This window comes from Patella vulgata, chromosome 3 (assembly GCF_932274485.2).
Source record: "Patella vulgata chromosome 3, xgPatVulg1.2, whole genome shotgun sequence".
In the NCBI taxonomy this organism is placed as follows: Eukaryota; Metazoa; Mollusca; class Gastropoda; family Patellidae; genus Patella; species Patella vulgata.
This window is the reverse complement of record NC_065881.2, coordinates 5,276,563-5,300,621: the sequence shown is the minus strand read 5'-3', so window position 1 is coordinate 5,300,621 and position 24,059 is coordinate 5,276,563. Positions and strand designations below refer to the sequence as shown.

At 39.0% G+C, this 24,059-nt stretch overlaps 2 protein-coding genes across 4 annotated transcripts in view; one reads left to right on the top strand and one right to left on the bottom strand.

The window, feature by feature from the left end:
- LOC126814812 (5-oxoprolinase) overlaps positions 1-8,598 on the bottom strand; it is a 45,659-nt gene extending 37,061 nt beyond the window's left edge. For all 3 annotated transcript variants that reach the window (XM_050540188.1, XM_050540189.1, XM_050540190.1), the window contains exons 1-5: positions 8,374-8,598; positions 4,395-4,586; positions 2,932-3,060; positions 1,811-1,917; positions 532-647 (exon numbers count right to left, since the gene is read on the bottom strand). In XM_050540188.1, the coding sequence (XP_050396145.1) occupies positions 532-647; positions 1,811-1,917; positions 2,932-3,060; positions 4,395-4,586; positions 8,374-8,541 (712 nt within the window). In that variant the 5' untranslated portion in view covers positions 8,542-8,598. The remainder of the gene's footprint in view (positions 1-531; positions 648-1,810; positions 1,918-2,931; positions 3,061-4,394; positions 4,587-8,373) is intronic.
- A 128-nt stretch (positions 8,599-8,726) lies between these two features.
- On the top strand, positions 8,727-11,391 carry LOC126814836 (exosome complex component RRP41). Its single transcript, XM_050540233.1, has 3 exons — positions 8,727-8,925; positions 9,831-10,037; positions 10,963-11,391. The coding sequence occupies exons 1-3, from the start codon at positions 8,755-8,757 to the stop codon at positions 11,326-11,328; spliced, it is 744 nt and encodes a 247-aa protein (XP_050396190.1). The 5' UTR covers positions 8,727-8,754; the 3' UTR covers positions 11,329-11,391.
- The last annotated feature ends 12,668 nt before the right edge of the window (positions 11,392-24,059 follow it).

Below are 24,059 nucleotides of genomic sequence, written 5' to 3'. Positions count from 1 at the left end.
TTATTCGATTGAGACTTCTGGCGTATTTCGCCGAACATAAGTGATTTGAAATTAGAACAAAAACAGAAATGTCAAATCATCAATTCAGTCAAGTCTTCAATCAATTCACGCCATCAATCCAGTCCAGTCATGAATCCAGTCCAGTCATGAATCCATTTGAGTCATAAATCCAATCAAGTAATGAATCCAGTCAAGTGATCAATCTAGTCAAAACATCAATCCATGCAAGTCATGAATCCAGTCAAAACATCAATCCATGCAAGTCAAGAATCCAGTCAGAACATCAATCCATGCAAGTCAAGAATCCAGTCCAGTCATGAATTCATTTGAGTCATTAATCCAGTGAAGTCATCAATCTAGTGTCATATATACAACATATATAATTACCACATTTTACAAAAAGCTTTAAATTATGATATATTCCTGTAACCGTTTTTGTGGAATTGGTCTGGTCTCTATAACGACATTACAGCGTTAAAATTTTGTCTTCGAGTCAGATACTGATTCTGGTTTGACACTATGGGTACTCACCTGTGAAACCACGAGGTACTATTCTTATCATTGGCATTATTTCTGATGACAAGGACACGTGTTTAAAACCCATTTCTCTGGATAGTTGACCAACCTGTCTCTCATGTTCACCACATCTAGTATAAATAACAGATCTAAATATTCTTTATGTATCTGTATTTTATAAATGATATTGAATAACACAGAGAGAGAGAGAGAGAGAGAGAGAGAGAGAGAGAGAGAGGGAGAGAGCACACACTAGATCATTTCGGGGCTAACACATGGTTCAATTTTATTTCAATAATTCACTTTAGCATAGGGGTCTTTAGCAGTGGAAGAAATCAGAGGACACAGAGAAAACCCACGAGGTTGGACAGGCGACCCTACTCCTTGTCACTTACAACCACGAATTCGAAATCACACAAGTGGACTCAATGACAGACCATATGATACAATGCGCACATTCTAACCATTCGGCCATCCAACTGCCCAGGTCTAAATAAATAGAAGATATTCGTCGTTTTAGAGTGAATAACATATTTTATTTCATCGAAAAGCAAGAAAAATTATATTTTCACGAATGCGTAGCATGATTGAAAATATAAACGTTTTCTTGCTTAGAGTGAAAATATAAACGTTTTCTTGCTTAGAGATGAAATAAAATATGTTATTCACGACAAAACAACAAATGTTCTATTTATTTTAGGATTTTACAATCATTTTAGGTAAAAACAACTAGCCAGTGGAATAACACTTTTATTTCACTGATAAAACGCGGTATTCCATGAGAGAGAGAGAGAGAGAGAGAGAGGGGGGCGGGCGGGTGTAACACATTTTGTGCTTCCGTGTGAAACAATATTTTAATAATTTCAATTTGAGTAGAATATATGCATCTTTCATTAAAATGATAATTTGGAGTATTGGTAGTTGAAATAGTGGGGGGGGGGATGGGAATCGGTGGCTAAGTGGGTAAGATGCTGGCACGCTAGCCTGGAGGTTGGGTGTTCGATCCCTGCATTGGCTGAGAAAATTCATTCAAAATTTCCAGGCATGGTTCCCCCTGACAAGGACAGCTGCCTAGTTGTTCGGATGGGAGGAAAAACCGAGGTCCTGTGTACACATTGGCATGCACGTAAAAGATCCCTTGACAGTAGGTCGTAGTGCCGCTGTCAGGGCAAAATTTCCCTCATAGCACACTGTATGGTGTATGCCCGTCTTCATTAGCCCAGTCGGAGCAGAACAGTAGAACGTTAAACCCCATTTCATTTCATTTCAGTTGAAATAGGCAGTGGTTACTTACGTGTAGGAATGCATCAAGGCTACAGCTAAACTGGTTATACCTTCATCCAGGACAACTTGTAAATCTTCTTTCAATTTCTTTACATCAATGGGTTTCCATACTTCCAACTAAAAGTAATAGAACACTAACTAGATCATTTTGGGACTAACCTATGGTAATTTTGTATGTAGGAGTATTAGCAGTGGGAGGAAACCGAAAAACCCTGAAAAAACCCACATGGTTGGCAGATGAATCTATATGTACAAACACCCACTTAACTGAATACAAAAGAGAGAGAGAGATGGGGTTTAACATCCACTCGACACAAACTAGGTCATTTCGGGACTAACACATGGTGTTATTTTATTTCAATAATTCGCTTGCGCGTAGGGGTGTTTAGCTGTGGGAGGAAACCGGAGGACCCAGAGAAAATCCATGAGGTTGGACAAGCGACCCTACTCCTTGTCACGTACAACCCCGCCAGTTGACTCAATGACAGACCGTCTGATACAGCGCATGCGTGCTAACCATTCGGCCATCCAATCCCCCTAACTGAATACAAACCCTTTGATCTAAAGTGCTAGGTCTCAGCCACTCAAGATTAAAGATACATTATGTAAGATTTAAATAAAGAGCTGACCATTCTTGCTATAATAGTTTGAAAATAGATAATGTAAAATAAATAATTTGAAAATTTTATTCAAATTAATCTATTGCGAGCGAGGATATTAGCCTTTGACAAATTTTAAGGTTTGACGAGACGTGTGCAATTATTTCAACTGGTTGTTTGAAGCTAAGTCTCGCTCCTCCATTTTTAGCTTAAATCAAAATATGACTGAACTGTTCTAATCTATTTGATATCAGAGAAATCCGATGCCATCGAGAGTTGATAATGAATGACATGGATAAGTTAATTAATCTCTAATTAATAATTTAGATAACATTTCAGGCCTTAAGAAAGAGCTGCAGTAGGCAGATTTATCTCTTGCATAATGTATGTTTAATTGGTCGTAGAGTCACTTTCTGGGCAATGCCAGACGTGACAACTTAAAGAAAAATACCATCAAATTTGAACATTTAGCTGGTGTTTATTTAGAACCAATAGAACTTGCTAATTTTGTATTAGGATCAGAAGGACTCACCTGTTCTCCTGTGGTTCCTTTAAACACACCTGTATATGGATAGTTGACCTCACACCTGTCTTGTTTTAATACAAGTCGTTCATCAACTTCAATAACACATTCATACAGATTCTCAGGTGTTACTATTTCCTAAAAATAGAACAAACAAGCCAACAGTGAGGGTGATATGCCCCGCCAAAATCACAAAATAAATAGATGACACATTTATTTAATAGCACATTTATTTTCTTCAAAAGTATCAAGCAATCAAACTGATTATCAACCATACACTAAGTTTCATAACTCTCTATCAGATAGAATCAAAGTTATCTGCTCATCTTCGAGCTCCATCAAGGCACTGTCATAATAAACACCTACAACTAGAGTTATTGTGTCCCAAAATGTGTTACGGAGACAGACAGACGAACGGTAGGCCTACAGTAGCAATCCTACCTTTATGAGGCCTTGATATGTCTAGAGATTCAGCAGACGTGCAACAGTTGGGCAATGCTACTGGTACTAAAGATTCAGGGCTGATCTTTACTTTGTACAACCATTAATTTATCTGGAATTTTTAGTCAAATATAATGTGTCACTTAGCAATAAGTAGCGATGGATACCATACACTGAACAACATATATACTCACTTTTTCTATAACATGGAGGGAGAGGGGTTGGATGGCCAAATGGTTAGCATGTGCGCTGTATCATAAGGTCTGTCATTGAGTCAACTGGGGTGGTTTTGATTCCCCGGTTGTACGTGACAAGGAGTAGGGTCGCCTGTCCAACCTTGTGAGTTTTCTCTGCATCACCCGGGTCCTCCAGTTTCCTCCCACTGCTAAAGACCCCTATGCGCAAGCGAATTATTGAAATAAAATTGAACCATATGTTAGTCCCGAAATGACTTAGTTTGTGTCGAGTGGATGTTAAACCCTATTTCTTTCTCTCTTACCCTAAGGATTTTCCAGACTTTTTTGTCATTGTCAGTGGTGCAGAATACAGAATAGCTTCCAGCTGTTATGAAAAACCTGAGATTCACCAGTGAACTCCTCAATGGCGTGCACATGAAAGGTGCATTAGGTAAGATTAGATAAAGAGCTTAAGTTCTCGTTAAAAAATAGATAATGAAAACAGAATATGCTGAAAAATTCAGACAAATTACCTCACTCTGAACCAAGATAATAGCAATTCAAATTTAGGCTAGCCTTGATCGTCGTAACTACATGTATATCGTTGGTACGATAATAAACAACGTCTCGATTATCTTTTTTTACCTTAAATTATCCACCACAATATGTATTACAATCCGCTATATATCACACGCTAACAATGGAAATGAGAGTTGATTATGGTCTAGGTAAGTTAATTAATGTCTAATCAATAATTTAGATAATATTATACTTCAGGCCTAAAATAAGACCTGCAATAGGCAGATTTAGCTCTTGCACGATGTATGTTTAGTTTAGGAGCTATTAAATATTTACCAAATCAAATATATCTGGTCTGGCTTGATTTCCAATATGTAGAAGATCTTTGAAACCTTTCGTTATAACTAATGCCATCTTCTCTCCCTTTCTTTCTAATAAAGCGTTGGTTGCTACGGTCGTACCCATTCTAATCCATTCTATATTCGACGTATTTATTGGTTGATTTGCTGGCATCACCTTCCCTGTTTTCTGAGAATGAAAATATGATACTTACATTTAATATGGACAATAAAAGAAAAAGCATCAGTTATTTAAAAGTGCACTAAGACAAATAGAACAAACAAGAGCATTGCTAACGCTACAATATACGTCCACATTCCTGCTTTGATTCATATATGGTACTTTTTATAATGAGAGAAAGAGAGAGATGGGGTTTATCGTCCACTCGACACAAACTAGGTCATTTTGGGACTGACATATCGTTAAAAATTTTTTTCAAATATTCGCCTGCGCATAGGGGTCTTTAGCAATGGGAGGACCCAGACGTCCCAGAGAAAAGAGAAAACCAACAAGCCTGGACAGACGACCCTACTCCTTGTCACCTACAATCGGGGGAATCAAAACCACGCCAGTTGACTCAATGACAGGCCTTATGATACCACGCGCACACCATTAAAATGAAGAGAATAAAATGTGAAATAGCTGCAATGACTGTAATATGATAAGAGGCAAAGACGGCTAGGCGTAGGGATTGTTTTGCCAAATTTACAGACCATATACATGTATTAACAAAAAAGTGGGTGTGGCACCACCCCTGGGGATTCTTAGGCTATAAGGAATACATATGCCAAGTTCCAAGACGATCCATTAAAATTGTGGCCTGTAGGCAATACACCAACACACAAAGAAAAAATGGGTGTGGCTCTGCCACTGGGGGTCGGGTATTCACCAAAAACAATAGAGAGAAGAGAGAGAGAGAAATGGGGTTCAACGTCCACTCGACACAAACTAGGTCATTTCGGGACTAACATATGATTTAATTTCAATAATACGCTTGCGCATAGGGGTCTTTAGCAGTGGGAGGAAACCGGAGGACCCAGAGAAAACCCACAAGGTTTTCTCCAGGTCCTCCGGTTTCCTGCCACTGCTAAAGATCCATATGCGCAAGCGAATTATTGAAATAAAATTGGGGATCATGTGGCTAAGTGGTTAAGATGCTGGCTTGCTAGCCTGGAGGGTCGGGTGTTCGATCCCTGCATTGGCCGAGAAAGTTTATCCAGATTTTCTGGCGTGGTTTTCCCTTGTCAGTGATGCAGGACGGAGGGCCAGACAAGGACAGCTGTCTAGTCGTTCGGATGGGACGAAAAACCGAGGTCTCGTGTACATACATGTATTAGCGTGCACATAAAATATCCCTTGGCAGTTGGAATTTTAATATAAGAGTAGGCCGTAGCGCCGCTGCCCGGTAAAATTTCACTCATCGCCCACTGTATGGCGTATGCCCATCTTCATTAGCCCAGTTTAGGAGCAGAACAGTAGGATGTTAAACCCCATTTCATTTCATTTCATTTTTTGAAATAAAATTAAAAACCATGTTAGTCCCGAAATGACATAGTTGTGCTGAGTGGACATTAAACCCCATTTCTCTCTCTCTCTCTCTCTCTCTCTCTCAAAGAGATCTAGAGATATTAGTAACATTATAAATTATGCTGAGTCATACCCTGAAGTCAAGGACCTGAACTATTAAGTTACATTTAGCTAGGTTGTATATCATGTTTATCTTTATAGTAAGAAATATGTATATCACGTTCTGAATACATGTACATATACTAAAAAAATATAAACATATCTATATTACAATCTATACTGAAAAATGGTGGGTCGGGAGGGGGAAAAAGTCAGCTACAAGGTTATGTAGGTCAGAGAGAGAGAAATGGGGTTTAACGTCCACTCGACACAAAATAGCTCATTTCAGGACTAACTTGTGGTTCAATTTTATTTCAATAATTTGCTTGTGCGTAGGGGGTTTAGCAGTGGGAAGAAATCATAGGACCCGGAGAAAACCCACGAGGTTAGACAGACGACCCTACTCCATGTCATGTACAACCGGGGAAACAAAAACAAGCGACTAAACATTCAGTCATCCAACCCCCCTATGCAAGTCATACCATTAGCCTAAAACCAACATAAGAAACAAGACCATCCCATTTTATTTGCTTTTCATGCTTCTTTTACTTTTAAACAAATATTTAATTAACAGTCAACGGTAGATATTCATCAATTATACGATTTCGCAGAAGTATAAAAATGGCTGTGGGCTTGTTATCAGTGACAGATCAAGATTGGGGCCCTAGCAGTCTGCACCCATCCCCTAAATGACAGTTTAAAAAATACTCAATTTCTATTTTACCTGAATGTTGGAGTTGGTAGAGAGATTCAGTAATGCATAGCCAATGTTATAAAATTGGTAAAACATTTCAGCATTTGTGTTAACAGGTGATTGATATCTTAATGAGCATGAAATATCGTAAATTATAGCAATATTGTGACAAAATGAGATTTTCAAATAGATAACACAAACTATGGCCACAGCTTGTAGTCTATACATGTAGAATAAAATATATACATACACTGCCCAATGCTATATACATTTAATCCAAATGTGTATGTTGAAAAGAATAGGGTTTGGTTTACATGAAGTCTCTGTGAGTGATTTGAGGGGTAGGATTGTAGGGGCAGGGGCAAGGGGAGCTTTTTAATCCCTTGCAAACTACAATATTGTAAAAGTTGAATCTCTACTGGTAATAGGAATATCAGTTCAATCAGGGATAAACCGAGAAGGTGTCTGTGATTATGATAGGCTCTGGGGTCCCTAAAATAAGTTTTCACATAATTTGAGGGTCTGTTTTAGTTTGCATACCCTTTAGAAAAGCCTTCAATTTACATTGTTTTGGATGAATCGTGAAGATTGCCATATCTTTAATTTGCGCATCAGTCTAATCATAAGGATACCATTGACAGTCTGTTTTTCAAAGCTTTTCTTGAGCCGGGAAGGAGAGAATCCCCGGCTTCATCCATGAGTGGAGGGGGGGGGAAGGGGTCCCAACTTATAAAAAAATAGGTTGGGATGTACCAGCCCAGGGTGAAACAGTCATTGGATGAACTGACCCACACCTATGTATGACAAAATGAAATGAAATGAAATGGGGTGAAACTTTCTACTATTCTGCTGCGACTGGGCTAATGAAGGCGGGCATGCACCATCAAGGGAGTGTATTTATCATAATTTTTTTTTGGGGGGGGGGGGGGGATGGACGAACCCTGGAACCTGGAACATTTCATTACCAAACAGTTTACTGTACCAGTGTTATTTCAATGAAAGCTGTAACTAACTAAGGGTAATATGATGACTATATGGAAAAATTGACTACCTACAATTAAGAGGGAAGATTTCGTGAAAATAAGTAACTGTGCCGAGACCCAAGGCAGTGGTTAGTATAGCCTTCAGAACGGGACATTCATGTGGATATAACCTGAAAATCTGTCCTAGCGATCAAAATCATGGGGGGGGGGGGGAACAGAGACCTATTCTCCCCCCCTTCCGATTCTAAGGGGGGAACGCATCCCCCCACACCCCCCTAAATCCACGCCCATGTACGCCATACAGTTTGCTGAGGGAAATTTTGCCAGGGCAGCAGCACATATGGACTACTCTTATATCGCATTCGAACTGCCATGGGATCTTTTACGTGCATGCCAATGTATACATATAGAACCTTGGTTTTTCGTCCCATCCGAACGACTAGACAGCTGTCCTTGTCTGAACCTGTCCTGCACCACTGACATGGGGAAACCGCGTCGGAAAATCACGATGAACTTTCTCGGCCAATGCAGGGATCCCGTGACAATCAAAATGTTTCTAATTGGGCTTCCAAAAATAAAGCGTCTTTAATATCAATAAGCAAGCAAACAACTCAACAAGCGACAATTTCTCAAGTTCAATATAATTGAATATAATATCGCTCCCAAACCTTACCTTCTCGATAATCCTTCTGATTCCTTCTCTCGGGGCATCTTGGTAATTCGAAGGATCCACAGAAAGCAACTTAGTCACAACTACCTCACCATCAGGACATTTCGCCCAGATATCGGTGAAGGTTCCACCACGATCGATTGCAAATCTGAATTTCCCAGCCTCAGGCATTTCAACTGACGCAACATAAGGTTCAGCCGATGTATATCAACGTTGAAAAAAATACTAAACTGTAAGTAGTGGAAGGGAGGTCACTCTGTTTAAGTAAACAAAAATAGTGGAGGAGGGGAGGTCACTCTGTTTTAGTAAACAAAAATTCGCCCTTCAATGTTCTTTTATTTGATAATCAAGGCTATTCCCACATGTTCATTGTGAACAAAAATCATGGCTGGTTTAGAATTGCTTTCTGATCAAGGTTTCAGAATAGACGGTCGTAGATCTCACGAATTAAGAAAAATACAATGTAGACTTGGTGTATTCAAACAAGCAGATGGTTCTGCTTACATAGAACAAGGAAATACTAAAGTTTTGGCCGCAGTATACGGCCCACATGAGGTTGGCATTTCTCATAATTGTATTTTAATAATAATGATTTAATAGCCTTTCTACTAAACATGTTATCTGCGTTTTGTTTTTGATTGCCGTACATTCACATTGATAAAAAACATTACGCAAATGCTCTGATGAAGTTCTATATTTGTTAATTGTTTGTTTCTTTTTTCTTTTATTAAAATTTTATGTAATATTGCGCATCAAAGTTGGGAGTCGGCTAGCTGGTGACTCAGTAATCACAGGCACACAAACCAGGAGATTCGAGCTTGGCTGCTGGTGTTGGCCTAGAAAGTTGCCCGAGAATGTTAATGCATCGAGGACAGCGAATACTATATACAAAGTATAAAATGCAATTACAAGTACCAAATGTATGGCTGGGCACAAATTCAGAGCACTCACATACTCAGACAAGGTGTTCGAGCGGTTTCACGTCATTTGGGACTCACGTCATTTGAGACTCAACATAAACGACATTTAGGACTCAGTTGACGACGTTTGGGACTTGATTGGCGTCGATTGGGACTGAACACAAACGACATTTGGGAATAAAAATGTCATGTTGATGTTGTTTGCCCCTAGGAGTTCGGGGTTGGATAGCCGAATGGTCAGCACGTGCGGGCTGTATCTTAAGGTCTGTCATTGAGTCAACTGGCGTGGTTTCGATTCCCTTGTTGTACGTGACAAAGAGAAGGGTCGCCTGTCCAACGGTGTGGGTTTTCTCCGGGTCCTCCGGTTTTCTCCCACTGTTAAGCTAAAGACCCCAATGCGCAAACGAATGATTGAAATAAAATTGAACCATATGTTAGTCCAGAAATGACCTAGTTTGTGTTGAGTGGATCTTAAACCCCATCTCTCTCTCTCTCTCTTATTGCATTATTTCATTTTTTCTCAATGTTTTTTAATTTTAGGTGAAAGGAAGTCGAGCAAAGATGTTACAGGATAAAGTATTGGTTAATTGTCAGTACAGTATGGCTACATTTAGCACAGGAGAAAGAAAACGTAGACCAAGGGGAGACAGGAAATCTACAGAGATGACGATGCATTTAAAACAAACGTTTGATGCTGCTATTATTACAAATTTATATCCTAGATCACAGATTGACATCTATGTTGAGGTAAGAATAAAGCAAATCAAAAAACTAATTTCAAAAGCAACATCCCAGACAGTAATTCTTGCCTACTTGTATAATAATCACTTCATTTTGAAAAAGGTATAAAATTAGGCCTGGTGCCTTCTTGCATTTTTCACTTTGAAAACATCAAGCATGCATAAACCAAGAACAAAGTTATTAAATTAACAATAATAAATGCATTAAAATGAGACTATAGCAGAATCTGGACGAGCAGCCACTCTTATTCAGTGACATCTCCTTGTAAGTGGTTTATTGTTTCATCGCCTTAATCAACAGCCATTGTTGAATGATACCATCTTGTCATACTTCGTAGCACCTCCGCTAATCACATGATTGATAGTTAATTATCTGGTCCCTCACCTATCAGGTAAAAAGAACTGTGAAAGTAACAATAAACCCGGGATTATCTGTTAATTAATCTTTTGTTTTTCCTGAATGTCTTTACCACTGAATCTAAAAATTTCAGTATTACTCTCGGACATGTATAAGTTTTGTCATACACTTGTTGAGAATGTGGCTCCGTGGGTAAGACGCTGGCTTACTAGCCTGGAGGTCGGGTGTTCGATCCCTGCATTGACCGAGAAAGTTCATTAGGATTTTCCCTTGTCAGTGATGGAGGGCCTGACAAAGACAACTGTTTAAACAAAAAAACAAGGTTCCATGTGTACATTGGCATGCCCATAAGAGATCCCTTGGCAGTTGGAATTCAATAGAAGAGTAGTCGATAGTGCTGCTGCTGGGGCAAAATTTCCCTCATTGCACACTGTATGACGTATGCCCATCTTCATTCGCACAGTCGGAATAAAACAGTAGGATGTTAAACCCCATTTCATTTTATTTCATTCTTGTCAATTGAGCTAGTAATTGATAATTTCTCGATTGTTTATCAGTATTTCTGTTTTTCCAGGTATTGCAGTCTGATGGCGGTAATTATTGTGCCAGTGTAAACGCTGCTACTCTAGCTTTAATAGATGCTGGTATTCCATTAAAAGACTATGTTTGTGCTTGTTCAGCTGGTTTTGTTAACGACACACCTATTGTTGACATCAGTTACCTAGAGGAGTCAGGTGGGGGACCAGAACTTATTGTCACAATCTTACCTAAATCAGAACAAATTGTTTTTCTCGAGCAGAACTCGAGGTTACATGAAGACAATTTAAGTAAAGTGTTGGATGTAGCATCTAAAGGTTGTAAAGATATTTATGCTGTTTTAGACCGAGCTGTTAGAGATCATGTTAGCAAAGTTTCTAATGTAGCTAACACAACTGAATAGACTTTTGTTGTTATATGCATGTATGGATACTGCACAAAGAAATACAGAAAATTTTGAAAAACATTTGGCTAGTTTTGACCATATTTCATCTATACATCTAATCCGTCTGATGTGGGGGAGGGGGGGAGGGAAGGGGGTTGGATGGTCGAATGGTTAACGCGTGCGCGGTGTATCATAAGGTATGTCTTTGAGTCAATGGCATGGCTTCGATTCCCTGGTTGTACGTGACAAGGAGTAGAGTTGCCTGTCCAATCTCATGGGTTTTTTCCGGGTCCACCGGTTACCTCCCACGGCTAATGACCCCTACGTGCAAGCGAGTTATTGAAATAAAATTGAACCATATGTTAGTCCCGAAATGACCTGGTTTGTGTCTGGACGTTACACCCCATTTCTCTCTCTCTCGTCTGACAAAGGTACCAATCGTTCACAAATTTTCAATAAATTACATCTTTGTTAATAGTTGATGGAATTAAATCATATTTTGACTGATATCTGATATTTCTTATGCTAGGTTTCCACTGTCATACGATTCGGGTGGGATTGTCTCGATTGAGTCCACAATCTGGTATGTGCAGTGTTCTGATACATTTCGATACGGTCAACACGATTGCTATGACTGACCTCAGTATATGACGCCACATTATAGGACGCCACAATTTCAATTGTAGCTTGAATCGTGTTGGTGGAAACCTAGCATTACAGATTCAATTTTTATACGCCCACATTTTCATGTGGACGTATTATGCCGTTGCCCCTGTCCGTCCGTCCGTCCACAATTGTTTGTGGACTCTCTACAGGTCACAATTCTTATCTGATTTCGACGAAACTTGAAATATAGGTTTATCCCCAAAAGATCTCGGCTGCTTTCGATATTGGCATATATCGGATCAAAACTTCATGGATTATGACCCCTGTTTGTACGAAAAATCACGTTTTTAGCTTGTGGACCCTATATAGGTCACAATTTTTATCCAATTTTGTGGAAACTTGAAATGTAAGTTTATAACCCAAAGATCTCAGTTCCTTTCGATATTCGCGCATATCGGACGGTAACTTCCTGAATTATGGCCCCTGATTGTACGAAAAATCGCGTTTTTCGCTTGTGGACCCTATAGAAGTCATAATTTTTATCCGATTTAAAAAACCGTTCAATTATATCACCGTTACACCCTAAGGATGGCTGAGTTCGAATTTCGTGAAAATCAGCCCGAAATTGACAGACAAAATGGCCGCCGTTCGTTCTCAAATAGCATAAAAATATGGTATATCAAGGTTGTGGACACTCGAAGGTCACAATTTTTATCCGATTTTGTTGAAACTTGAAATCTAAGTTGATAATCCAAAGATTTTGGTTCCTTTCGATATTCGCGCATACCGGACCGTAACTTCCTGAATTATGGCCCCTGATTGTACGAAAAACCGCGTTTTTAGCTTGTGGACCCTATAGAGGTCATAATTTTTATCCGATTTAAGAAACCGTTTTAATATATCTTCGTTACACCCTAAGGAAGGCTGAGTTCGAATTTCGTGAAAATCGGCCCGAAATTGACAGACAAAATGGCCGCCGTTCGTTCTCAAATAGCATAAAAATATGGTATATCAAGGTTGTGGACACTATAGAGGTCACAATTTTTATCCGATTTTGTTGAAACTTGAAATGTAAGTTTATAACCCTAAGATTTTGGTTCCTTTCGATATTCGCGCATACCGGACCATAACTTCCTGAATTATGGCCCCTGATTGTACGAAAAATCGCGTTTTTAGCTTGTGGACCCTATAGAGGTTATAATTTTTATCAGATTTAAAAAAACGTATTATTATATCACCGTTACACCCTAATTAAGACTGAGTTGGAATTTCGTGAAAATCGGCCCAAAATTGACAGACAAAATGTCTGCCGTTTTTTCTCAAATAGCGTAAAAATATGGTATATCAAGGTTGTGGACCCTATTGAGGTCACAATTTTTATCGGATTTTGTTGAAACTTGAAATTTAAGTTTATAACACAAAGATCTCAGTTCCTTTCGATATTTGCGCATATCGAATTGTAATTTCCTGAATTATGGCCCTTGATTGTAGGAAAAATCACTTTCTTGTTAGCTTGTTCTCTATCCATCTCTCGAAAATGTGGGCGTATCCTGCCTGGCAGCCGCTGGTTACTATACCGTATCGAGGCGGGGTGGGACGGCCGAATGGTTAGCACGTCCGCGCTGTATCATAAGGTCTGTCATTGAGTCAACTGGCATGGTTTCGATTCCCTGGTTGTATGTGACAAGGAGTAGGGTCACCTGTCCAACCTAGTGGGTTTCTCCGGGTTTTCCAGTTTCTTCCCACTGCTAAAGACACTTACGCGCAAACAAATTATTGAAATAAAATTGAACCATATGTTGGTCCCGAAATACCTGGTTTGAGTCATGGACATTAGACTCTCTGTCACTCTCTCTCTCTCTCTGTCACTCTCTCTCTCACTATACCCTATTGAGTTTGCAAGGGGCAAGGGATTAAAAATTCTTCAGAGGACTATCAGAAGCTTCAAGAAACATTGTCCTACATGTAAAACCCCTGGAAGAGTTTGCCGTAGTGCCGCGGTCTGGGCCAAATTACCCTCACAGTCGGTGCAGAAACACCATTTCATTTCTCAACAGGAATAAAGTAGAATAGAATATGATTTTATTGCATCGAAACGCCCTTGGGGGCAGCACACAGTATACAACGGTGAAATATAAAAGTACATATATATATTATACACTGGCATAAATTCACAAATAGAAAATAGAAAGCATAAGATATATACGTGAAAAGTACAAAGCATATATATAAAGCATGAACAAGATATAAACATGACAAATTTAAAAAAAACAACATATGTGCTACTAAAATATTAAGCTGTAATAGAATATTTAGTACACCCTAGAGGTCAGGATATAAAACCTATTGCCAGTGATTGAATGAATAGAATTGTCTGTATTAAGCTGTAATAGAATATTTTATACACCCTAGGGGGGTCACGATATAAAACCTATTGCCAGTGATTGAATGAATAGAATTGTCTGTATTAAGCTGTAATAGAATATTTTATACACCCTAGAGGGGTCACGATATAAAACCTATTGACAGTGATTGAATGAATAGAATTGTCTGTATTAAGCTGTAATAGAATATTCAGTACACCCTAAAGGTGATATAATACCTATTGCCAGTGATTGAACGAATAGAATTGTGTGTAAACATGATAAAAATCAGTTTATGAAAATATAAAATATGTATGAAAGCAAAAAGCTCGATTTAACAGACCATTTCATTGTGTGATTACAGGTGAAGCAACGAGTTTGCTATAGCCCCAAAAATCATGTACATATATAAGTAATCGTAATTTAAATATACATAGATAATAATAAAATGTTTATAACCCCACCCCTTTATTACAAACTCCTATCAGTGAAAGACCCCCCCCCCCCCCAAAAAAAAAATAGACATTTTACTATATTACACACTATGAACGATACTTCAATCACAAAAGACAAAATAAAAATCAGAAGGCACACAATACACATCTTCCTAATATAGCTATTACACGTGATTAAACATACATTATGTAGGAGCTAAATCTGCCTATTGCAGGTCTTTCTTTAGGTCCGAATTGTTATCTCAATTATTATTTAGACATTTATTAACTTATCCAGACCATAATCAACTCTCGGTGGCATCGGTAGCCTGTTTATTGGGTTAGGTTCCTATTTGCTGTTCGACTTCCATTCATAATTAAATCAGGAAATGGATAATCGAGACTATGTTTTTTTATCCTCCCGACCTTAGTAATGGTGATCGAGGCAAGGCCGAAAATTCAATCGCTAAAATCTCGGTTCATAGTAGATCAATTTGACTGAAATTTTCAGCACATTCCCTTTACATTATCTAGTTTTTAAGTATTATAGTGATAACTACCAGCTTTTTATCTAATCTCCCATAATGTATCTTTAATCTTGCGAAAAAACAAATACACCCTCCAGCTCCCAAGACAGTCACACATAAATTAAAATATATACACACGCCAAAAAATCATCACATTTATGTATATAATAGAATTTGGAGAATTTATATTCGACTGAAATTTAAAAATGTATATTCAGCTTAGAAGGTCAAAGACTGATAATTAAGAAAAAATTATATTCGATTGATAATTAAAAAGTCTATTTAGTTAAAACATTCACAATTCCCATAGCTAACAAATAAAATTTATATTCGATTGATAATTAAAAAGTCTATTTAGTTAAAACGTTTACAATTCCCATAGCTAACAAATAAAATTTATATTCGATTGATAATTAAAAAGTCTATTTAGTTAAAACGTTTACAATTCCCATAGCTAACAAAGAAAACTTACATGTATATTCGATTGATATTTTAAAAGTATATTCAGTAAAACATTTACGATTCCCATAACTAACAAATGTATGTATTTGCCCAAAGTTCACAAAGCATTCTGAGACTTAAGTTAAAAATTTAGTCAGCTTTCAATCACCGTTTATGAGAATTATCTTGGATCCAAAAACACAAAACTTTGCACATAGTTTCTTATTGATGTATTAGAGTAAATTCTTAACTTAAATCTCAGAATGCTTTGTGAGCTCGGAACCTGGTTGACCCGGATGTAAATAAACTCTTGTTCTGGCAAAATTTCCCTCATTGCACACTGCATGGCCTGCCTTCATTAGCCTGATGAGTCAGAAAAGTAGGACTCTATTTCATTTCATTTATCTGATTACCCCAGTGTCCTCAACAATTCGGTTTATTTAAAGGTACATTCAGTGTTGGGGTGGGAAGGGGGGGGGGATGGTCAAATGGTTTCGATTCCCCGGTTGTACGTGACAATGAGTAAGGTCGCCTGTCCAACCTAGAAGATTTTTTCCTGGTCCCCCAGTTTCCTCCCACTGCTAAAGACACCTACGCGCAAGCGAATTATTGAAATAAAATTGAACATTATGTTAGTCCCGAAATGATCTAGTTTGTGTCTAGTGGACGTTGTTGAAATAAGATTGAGCCATGTGTTTGTCGCGGAATAACCTAATTGTGTCGAGTGGACATTAAGCCCCATTTTCTGTCTCTCACATTCAGTGTTTAAGATATCGATAAAAGTATAACAAAACAGAAAATATATCTGGTAGAACTAATCCACCAAGAGAGATAACAATAATCGCAATTCCGAAATATCCACAAAAGACCGCGGCAGGTCGGGCATCCTCGACACTGGTTTTCTTTCTTCTGGTACTGGATAGCTTGTCAACAGCAACAGTCAGATTCGCCTTAATCTCCGATTGAAACTGCTCAATAACATCCGAATCCGTTTCCTCTGTCCCTGGATACAGTGGATGACAGTAACATACGCAAGGAGAAACGGTGTTAGACATGCTCGAATTGTGTGGCATAATTTCAGTTGAACCATCTATCGGCCATTTTGTTGCCGATTCTAGGACTGGAGTTCGCCAGGAATTTGGTGTTCTGTTGTTTTCTATTTGATCTAGGGTATCTGATGATGCAGTGCTGAGGCTTATGATTGTTAGAGGTGAGCTTGGAGTTACGATATCGTCTAGTGGTTCATTGTTGAGACTTGACATTAGTAAACTTTCTTCTCGGAATGTGCTTTGATCTAGGGTATCCGGTGATGCAGTGATTGCTAGATTATTTTCTAGAGGTGCGATATCGTCCAGTGGGTCATTGTTGAGACTTGGCATTAATAAACTTTCTTTTCGGAGTGTGCTTTGATCTACGGTATCTGATGTATATTCATCAGAAACTGTAAAATAATAATAAAAAAAAACAACTAAAGACCGTGACTATGGGAATCCGCTTCCACAGCTGCATGTTAAAGTTTTAAATTTGATATCAAAGGTTGCAAACAAACTGATAAAACTTGTTCCGACGTGGTTTCCCCTTGTCAGTGGTGCAGGAAGGAGGGCCTGACAAGAACAGCTGTCTAGTCGTTCGAATGGGACAAAAAACCGAGGTCCAGTGTAAACATTAGCGTGCACGTAAACGATCTCTTGGCAGTCGGTATTTGATATGAGAGTAGGACATAGTGCCTCATAGCACATTGTATGGTGTATGCCCTTTTTCATTAGCCCAGTTACAATAGAAAAGTAGGGCGCTAAACCCCATTTGATTTCATTTTTATAAAATTTGTCTTGAATTTTGATTTACAAGTAATGGGAAATTATAAATCCAAGAGTCACATTAATTATAATACGACACTTTCTGTTAAAATGGATTCGACAGGAACTAAATCTTCCCATTGCTGGTCTCCAATCTCGTGGGTGTTCCCCGGGCCCTCCGGTTTCCTCCCACTGCTAAAGACCCCTACGCGCAAGCGAATTATTGAAATAAAATTAAACCATATATTTGTTCCGAATGACCTGGTTTGTGTCGAGTAGACGTTACCCCCCCCCCCTCTCTCTCTCTCTCTCTCTCTCTCTCCCCATTGCTGGTCTATTTTCTGGCTTCAATTGTTATATAAATTATTATCAAGGCATTTATTCAAATGACAAGTCAGTAATCATCTCTCTAGACCATTGGATGGCTAAACTATTGAGTAGATTAACGCATTAATCTCATGTATACGTTAAAACCAGTTAATAAGTCCTGCGTGCGCTTTCACAGGAAGGCGAGGCAGGACGGAGGGCCTGACAAGGATAGCTGTCTAGTCGTTCGGATGGGACGAAAAACCGAGGTCCAGTGTACACATTGGCGTACACGTAAAAGATCCCTTGACAGTTGGAATTCGATATAAGTGTATGCGGTAGTGCCGCTGTCCGGGCAAAATTTCCCTCCTAGTACACTGTTTGGCGTATGCCCGTCTTCATTAGCCCAGTTCGGAGCAGAACAGTAGGACGTTAAACCCCATTTCATTTCAGGAAGGCGAGGGTAAAAAGTCAACCTCGCGTATACTAAATGTCTGTTATACTGCATGTCTAATGTACTCAGACACTAGTGTTGGATTCACTTCACTTGAGTACTTAAAAGAGAATGTTACAAATTTGGTTGAGGTCAAAACAGTGAGTTCGATGAAGTTTTGAGGTAAATAAGTATAAAGACACATTAGTTAAGAGTTTAAAAAAGAGCTGACCATTCTTGCTATGATAATTCAAAAATAGATGATAAAAAAAAGTATTTATTGAAAATTTCAGTCAAATGACTTTATTCTGAATGGAGTTGTCATTGTTGGAAGTTTAGACTAGAAATAGGCATCAACTGTTTCCGCACTATCTACGAGAATTGCCGATCGTTTGATTGGCAAACGATAACTCCACCCACATATTCCCGATGATCAAGTAACATTCTCAATGGCTACGAAACCTTCGCTTGGCAGGCTTTTCATCGACAGTCTCCGGTGGTGACGTCAGTGACTAACGGTAATCGTTAGCTTGTTCAGCCATTTGTTTATTTAATGTCTTAATCCCCCAGCCACCGCGGCTCCAATAGTATTCACAAATTCAAAGAATTAGCCTACTTACTCAGTTCACCGAATATCTGAATCTCACATATGGTCAATGGTTTGTCTAGTTGTGAAGCTATTCTGATATACCTAGCGGTACAGTTGTCTAGTTTTAGAACTTGTATAAAATCTGCTGTTTGATGATGGTAACATTCTTTATAACACTTGCTGGTATTAGAATCGACGCAATCAAGTCCTCCCAACATAAGATAGTTACTTAGTCTATGTTCTGTAATTTTAACAAATAATAAACTAGAATGAATGTTAATAAATTCTAATATACTTTGCGATAATGTTTTTTTTTTTAGAAAATCTATTCCACATATGCCATTAATGCTAAGAAATAAATCTAGCCGGGAGATCGCGTCAGGGATCATTCGAGCTGCTTTTGAACCTATGATGTCAGACATCTGATAAACCAATCAGCGTTAATGTTTACAGTGGGATACCCACAGTAAACGTGCACCGCAAGCCAAGAACTAACCGCAAAAGACCGTTTCATTGGCTAATCCCTCACATCAACCAGAACGCTGGTTATATAACAACTCTTCCAGATCCCAGTGTAGTAAAGACAAGTAAAACGAAATGTTGAACTATAACAAAAAACGAAAGGAAATAGGATCTTGGTTGAAGCAGACGTTTAGCTTTTGTCTGTTCCAGGTGATAACCCGAGAAGAAAATTGTTTGCCATTTCTTAAATTGTTAATTAAAATGGTCAAAACTTAGGACATTGTCACTCCTTTGCTTTCTTCGATGTGATAGCCTCGTCAAGTGTACGTGGCAAGGAGTAGGGTCGCCTGTCCAACCTCGTGGGTTTTCTCCGGGTCCTCCGGTTTCCTCCCACTGCTAAAGACCCCTACGCGCAAGCGAATTATTGAAATAAAATTAAAACCATATGTTAGTCCCGAAATGACCTAGTTTGTGTCGAGTGGACCTTAAACCCCATCTCTCTCCCTCTCTCTCTCTCTCTCGCCTCGTCAAGCTGATCGTTATCGGTAGAAATATTTACAACTACCCTTTACAAAATAAATGTATCGAGCCAAGCTTTTGCGATGGAAGATGGTTATTAATAACTTACGACAGCAGTCTACCCTGTTGTAGACTATGGCCTCTTTTACATCATATGTTGATCCTAAGTCAACTTCCCACCAAGGTATATGACTAAAATCAGTGTGTGTACACGAACCAGTATGAAATATCCCTTCGGTGTTTCCATCAACAGCCAAAGCAGGGTGTCCGTTTTGGGGAATAACACTACTTTGATACGTTGTCTTTTTCAATGCAATGTTTTTCCTTTCTGCTCCCACAAGTACCATAAACCCTAAATAAAATAGCACATTATGTGATAGCTTGCATACAAGGTAATATGACGCATTGGTCGGGTAAAAGAGAGAGAGAGAGAGAGAGGGAGAGAGTAGGGTCATTTCGGGAATTACATATGATTCAATTTTATTTCAGTAATTTGCTTGTGCGTACTGCGTAGGGGTCTTCGGCGAACCCGGCGAAAACCCACGAGATTGGACAGGCGACCCTACTCCTTGTCACGTACGACCGGTGAATCGAAACCACGTCAGCTGACTCAATGGCCGACCTTATGATACAACGGGCACGCGCTAAACCATCGGCCATTCACCCCCACCCAATTCGCAAAAACGCGTTAGGTGAAATCAGTCGGCTTTCTTTGACGAACGCATGTGGTTCAATCAATACCAATGTCTATCTCCCTCCGGCTTCGAAAAGCTTTGAAACAAACTTGTCCCTAGCGTCATTTCGGCGTATATCTGGGTTATAACACCCTACGACCCGTGTATGTCAACGTACGGCGTGTCGTGAGCTAGGCTTAAGGTAATATGACATGAAATGGGGTTTAACGTCCTATTGTTTTGCTTCGACTGGGCTAATGAAGACGGACATACGTCATACAGTGTGCTATGAGGGAAATTTTGCCCGGTCAGCGGCACTATGACCTACTCTTATATCGAATTCCAACTGCCAAGGGATCTTTCACGTACACGCTAATGTATACACGGGACCGTGGTTTTTCGTCCCATTTGAATGACTAGACAGCTGTCCTTGTCAGACCCTCCATCCTGTACCAATGACAAGGGGAATGTTCAAAATGGTGTAACATAATGTCATCGACGATTACACGAGGCAAAAGGCTGTAGCAATAGGCGTGCCCCCCCCCCCCAATAAAAAAAACCCTAAAAAACAACAAAATGCTCCTAAATCAATAAGGACCGACATAAGGGTAGAATTAATATGTTTGCAGTCAGTGTACAAATACCTGATAGCAGGACTAGCACGTAGAAAGCCCTGTATCCCTTGAACATCATGGTTACAGCACCATCTAATTTCTCTAGTTTATAATTTTTATATCTGAAAATAAACAAAGTTTGCATGAAATGAAATGAAAGGAAATGGAGTTTAACGTCCTACTTTTCTGCTCCTAACCTGGGCTAATGAAGAAGGGCATACCCCATACAGTGTGCTATGAGGGAAATTTTGCCCGGACAGCGGCACTACGGCCTACTCTTATATCGAATTCCAACTGCCAAGGGATCTTTTACGTGCACGTCAATGTGTACACGGGACCTCGGTTTTTCGTCCCATCCGAACGACTAGACAGCTTTCCTTGTCAGCCCCTCCGTCCTGCATCACTGACAAGGGAGAACCACGCCGGAAAATCTGGATGAACTTTCTCGGCCAATGCAGGGATCTAACATCCGACCTCCAGGCTAGCGAGCTAGCTAGCTAGCGTGATCCCCAACAAAGTTTGCGTAGTACCAGATAAGTATATGAGGTTAGCGTGTGCATCAGACAGAAGGTCTGTCATTGAGTCAACTGTCGTGGTTCGATTCCTCGGTTGTACGTGACAAGGAGTAGGGTCGCCTGTCCAACCTCGTGGGTTTTCTCCGAAATAAAAGTGGAACTTATGTTCGTCCCGAAATAACCTAGTTTGTGTCGAGTGCTCTCTCTCTCTCTCTCTCTCTCTCTCTCTCTCTCTTTCTCGTATAGCCGTTTCGGCCTTTATTTATTCATGTAACATAATCAGCGAAGCTAGACAATACAGGTCACAATTCTATGGAATACAATTACTGCTTTTTACTGAGCGACGTTTCGACTAGGCTTCTCTAGTCATTATCAAGCTATGATAAAAAATGAAAATATGACAGGACAATATATACATGTACGTCACAATGCTAAGTTAATGATGACAAACCAGGGATGTAACTTAATTACGTGTACCTAATGGTAATCTGATTTAATTGTACGCTAATACAGTATGAAGCTAAACAAATGAATAATATTTAATTTCAGAACAATCATTAGATTTCGATCTATAATGTTCTTCATATAATACTTATACCAAATGTACTCTGATTCCAAATAGAAAAAACAGCAACATTGGATCTGAAACAATTATTTTCATATATAGCATTGTTTGTATCCATTGTGTTTTTTGGGGTTTGTTTCATACCGTTAATTTAATGATGTAATTATCCCGGTGTCGGTAGGTGCTATCATGTGTTGGGATGGGCTCGGTTAGTTTCCTCTTTTAATGTCGACAATTTGTCAGACCGAATTCTTTGGGGTTTGTTTCAAACATTAGAACTGGCACACTTAAAGATACATTATGGGGGATTGGATAAAGAGCTGGCAGCTCTCACTGTAATAGTTAAAGGAACTATCCCGATTTGAACAGAGCCTCAAAAATAAACGTCCGAGTACTTATGAAATTTAAGCGCCACAATATAGAGGAATGGTGTATTTACCCTGTCTCAAATTTTCAGCTCAAAATATTCAGTTGTTTGGACGTGAACGTAACCCTTTTAAGATTTCGGGTCAATTTTTTTCCGTTGGGTGACCTGATAGTCGATTTCCGTTCCTTTAGATGGTCTATACAGTGAATGACCCACGTGCTGTACTTAATATCGAAAGGTAAATTTCACGTACACATTATTTTTATAAAATAAAAGTATAGTTTTATCCAGACACCACATAATACAGCTTGGGATACCGGTCTCCATTTCCAGATTAAGACTAACGGGTTTAAAGTTGTTTGAAAACGTATCACATATATTGAGTTAGTTGCTCGGCCCTAAGGTGGAGGATTTAAGGGATTTTAACACCAAATTAAGCAGTTTTATTCTCCAAAATATTACTGGGATTGGCCTTTAAAAACTAGATAATGTAAAGGTAATTTGCTGAAAATTTCAGTCAAATTGATCCACTCTGAACCCAGATTATAGCGAGTGAATTTGGGGTCTAGCCTCAATCATCATTACTAAAGTGGGTACGATAAGAAAAACATAGTCTCCATTATCCATTTTTTGATTTAATTATCAATGAGCGTTAAGCAGCAGATACTATTCTAATCCAGAAAAATTGCGCAGGCTAGCGATGACATCGAGAGTTCATTATGGTCTGGATAAGTTAATTAATGTCTAATTACTAATTTAGATAACATTTCAGGCCTAAAGACAGACGCGCAATTGGCAGATTTAGCTCTTGCATAATGTATGTTTAAACCAACCCATGTTTTTAAAATTCCATTGTCATGTATCGCGTTCACGGGCATTAAACATCTAAACCTTATCGTCTTCCATTTGCAGAATTTCAAGATTAAAAAATTACCGCATCACAAACTTTGGTAGGCCATATTATAAATAGGGTTACTTGATTTAAAGAGGCAATGATATGAAATGAAATCCGGTGTAACCCGTGTAACGTCCTACTGGTCTGCTTTGAGGGAACTTTTGCCCGGGAAGTGGCACAATGGCCTACTATTATATCGAATTCCAACTGCCAAGGGATCATTTACGTACACGCCAATATATACACGGGATCACGTTTTTTCGTGCAATCCAAATGACTAGACAGCTTTTCTTGTCAGGCCCTCCATCCTGCACCACTGACAAGGGTAAATCCTGGTGAACTTTCTCGGCCAACAACGGGATCGAACATGCGACCTCTAGGCTAGCGAGCCAGCGTCTTACCCACCGTGGCTCCTGATTAAAAGGGGCATCATCATTCTTAATTGGCATTTAGTAATTGAACAGTAACACACTACCACTATTTATGGAATAACAATTACTGGTTTATTAACATGCAACGTTTCGACGATCATACTCTCTTTTTTATCAAGCTTTATAAAGACGAGAGTATCACCGTTACACCCTTTGGTTTAAACAGAGTATAACACTGGTAGTGGTGTATCTTATCCAAAACACGTCACAAT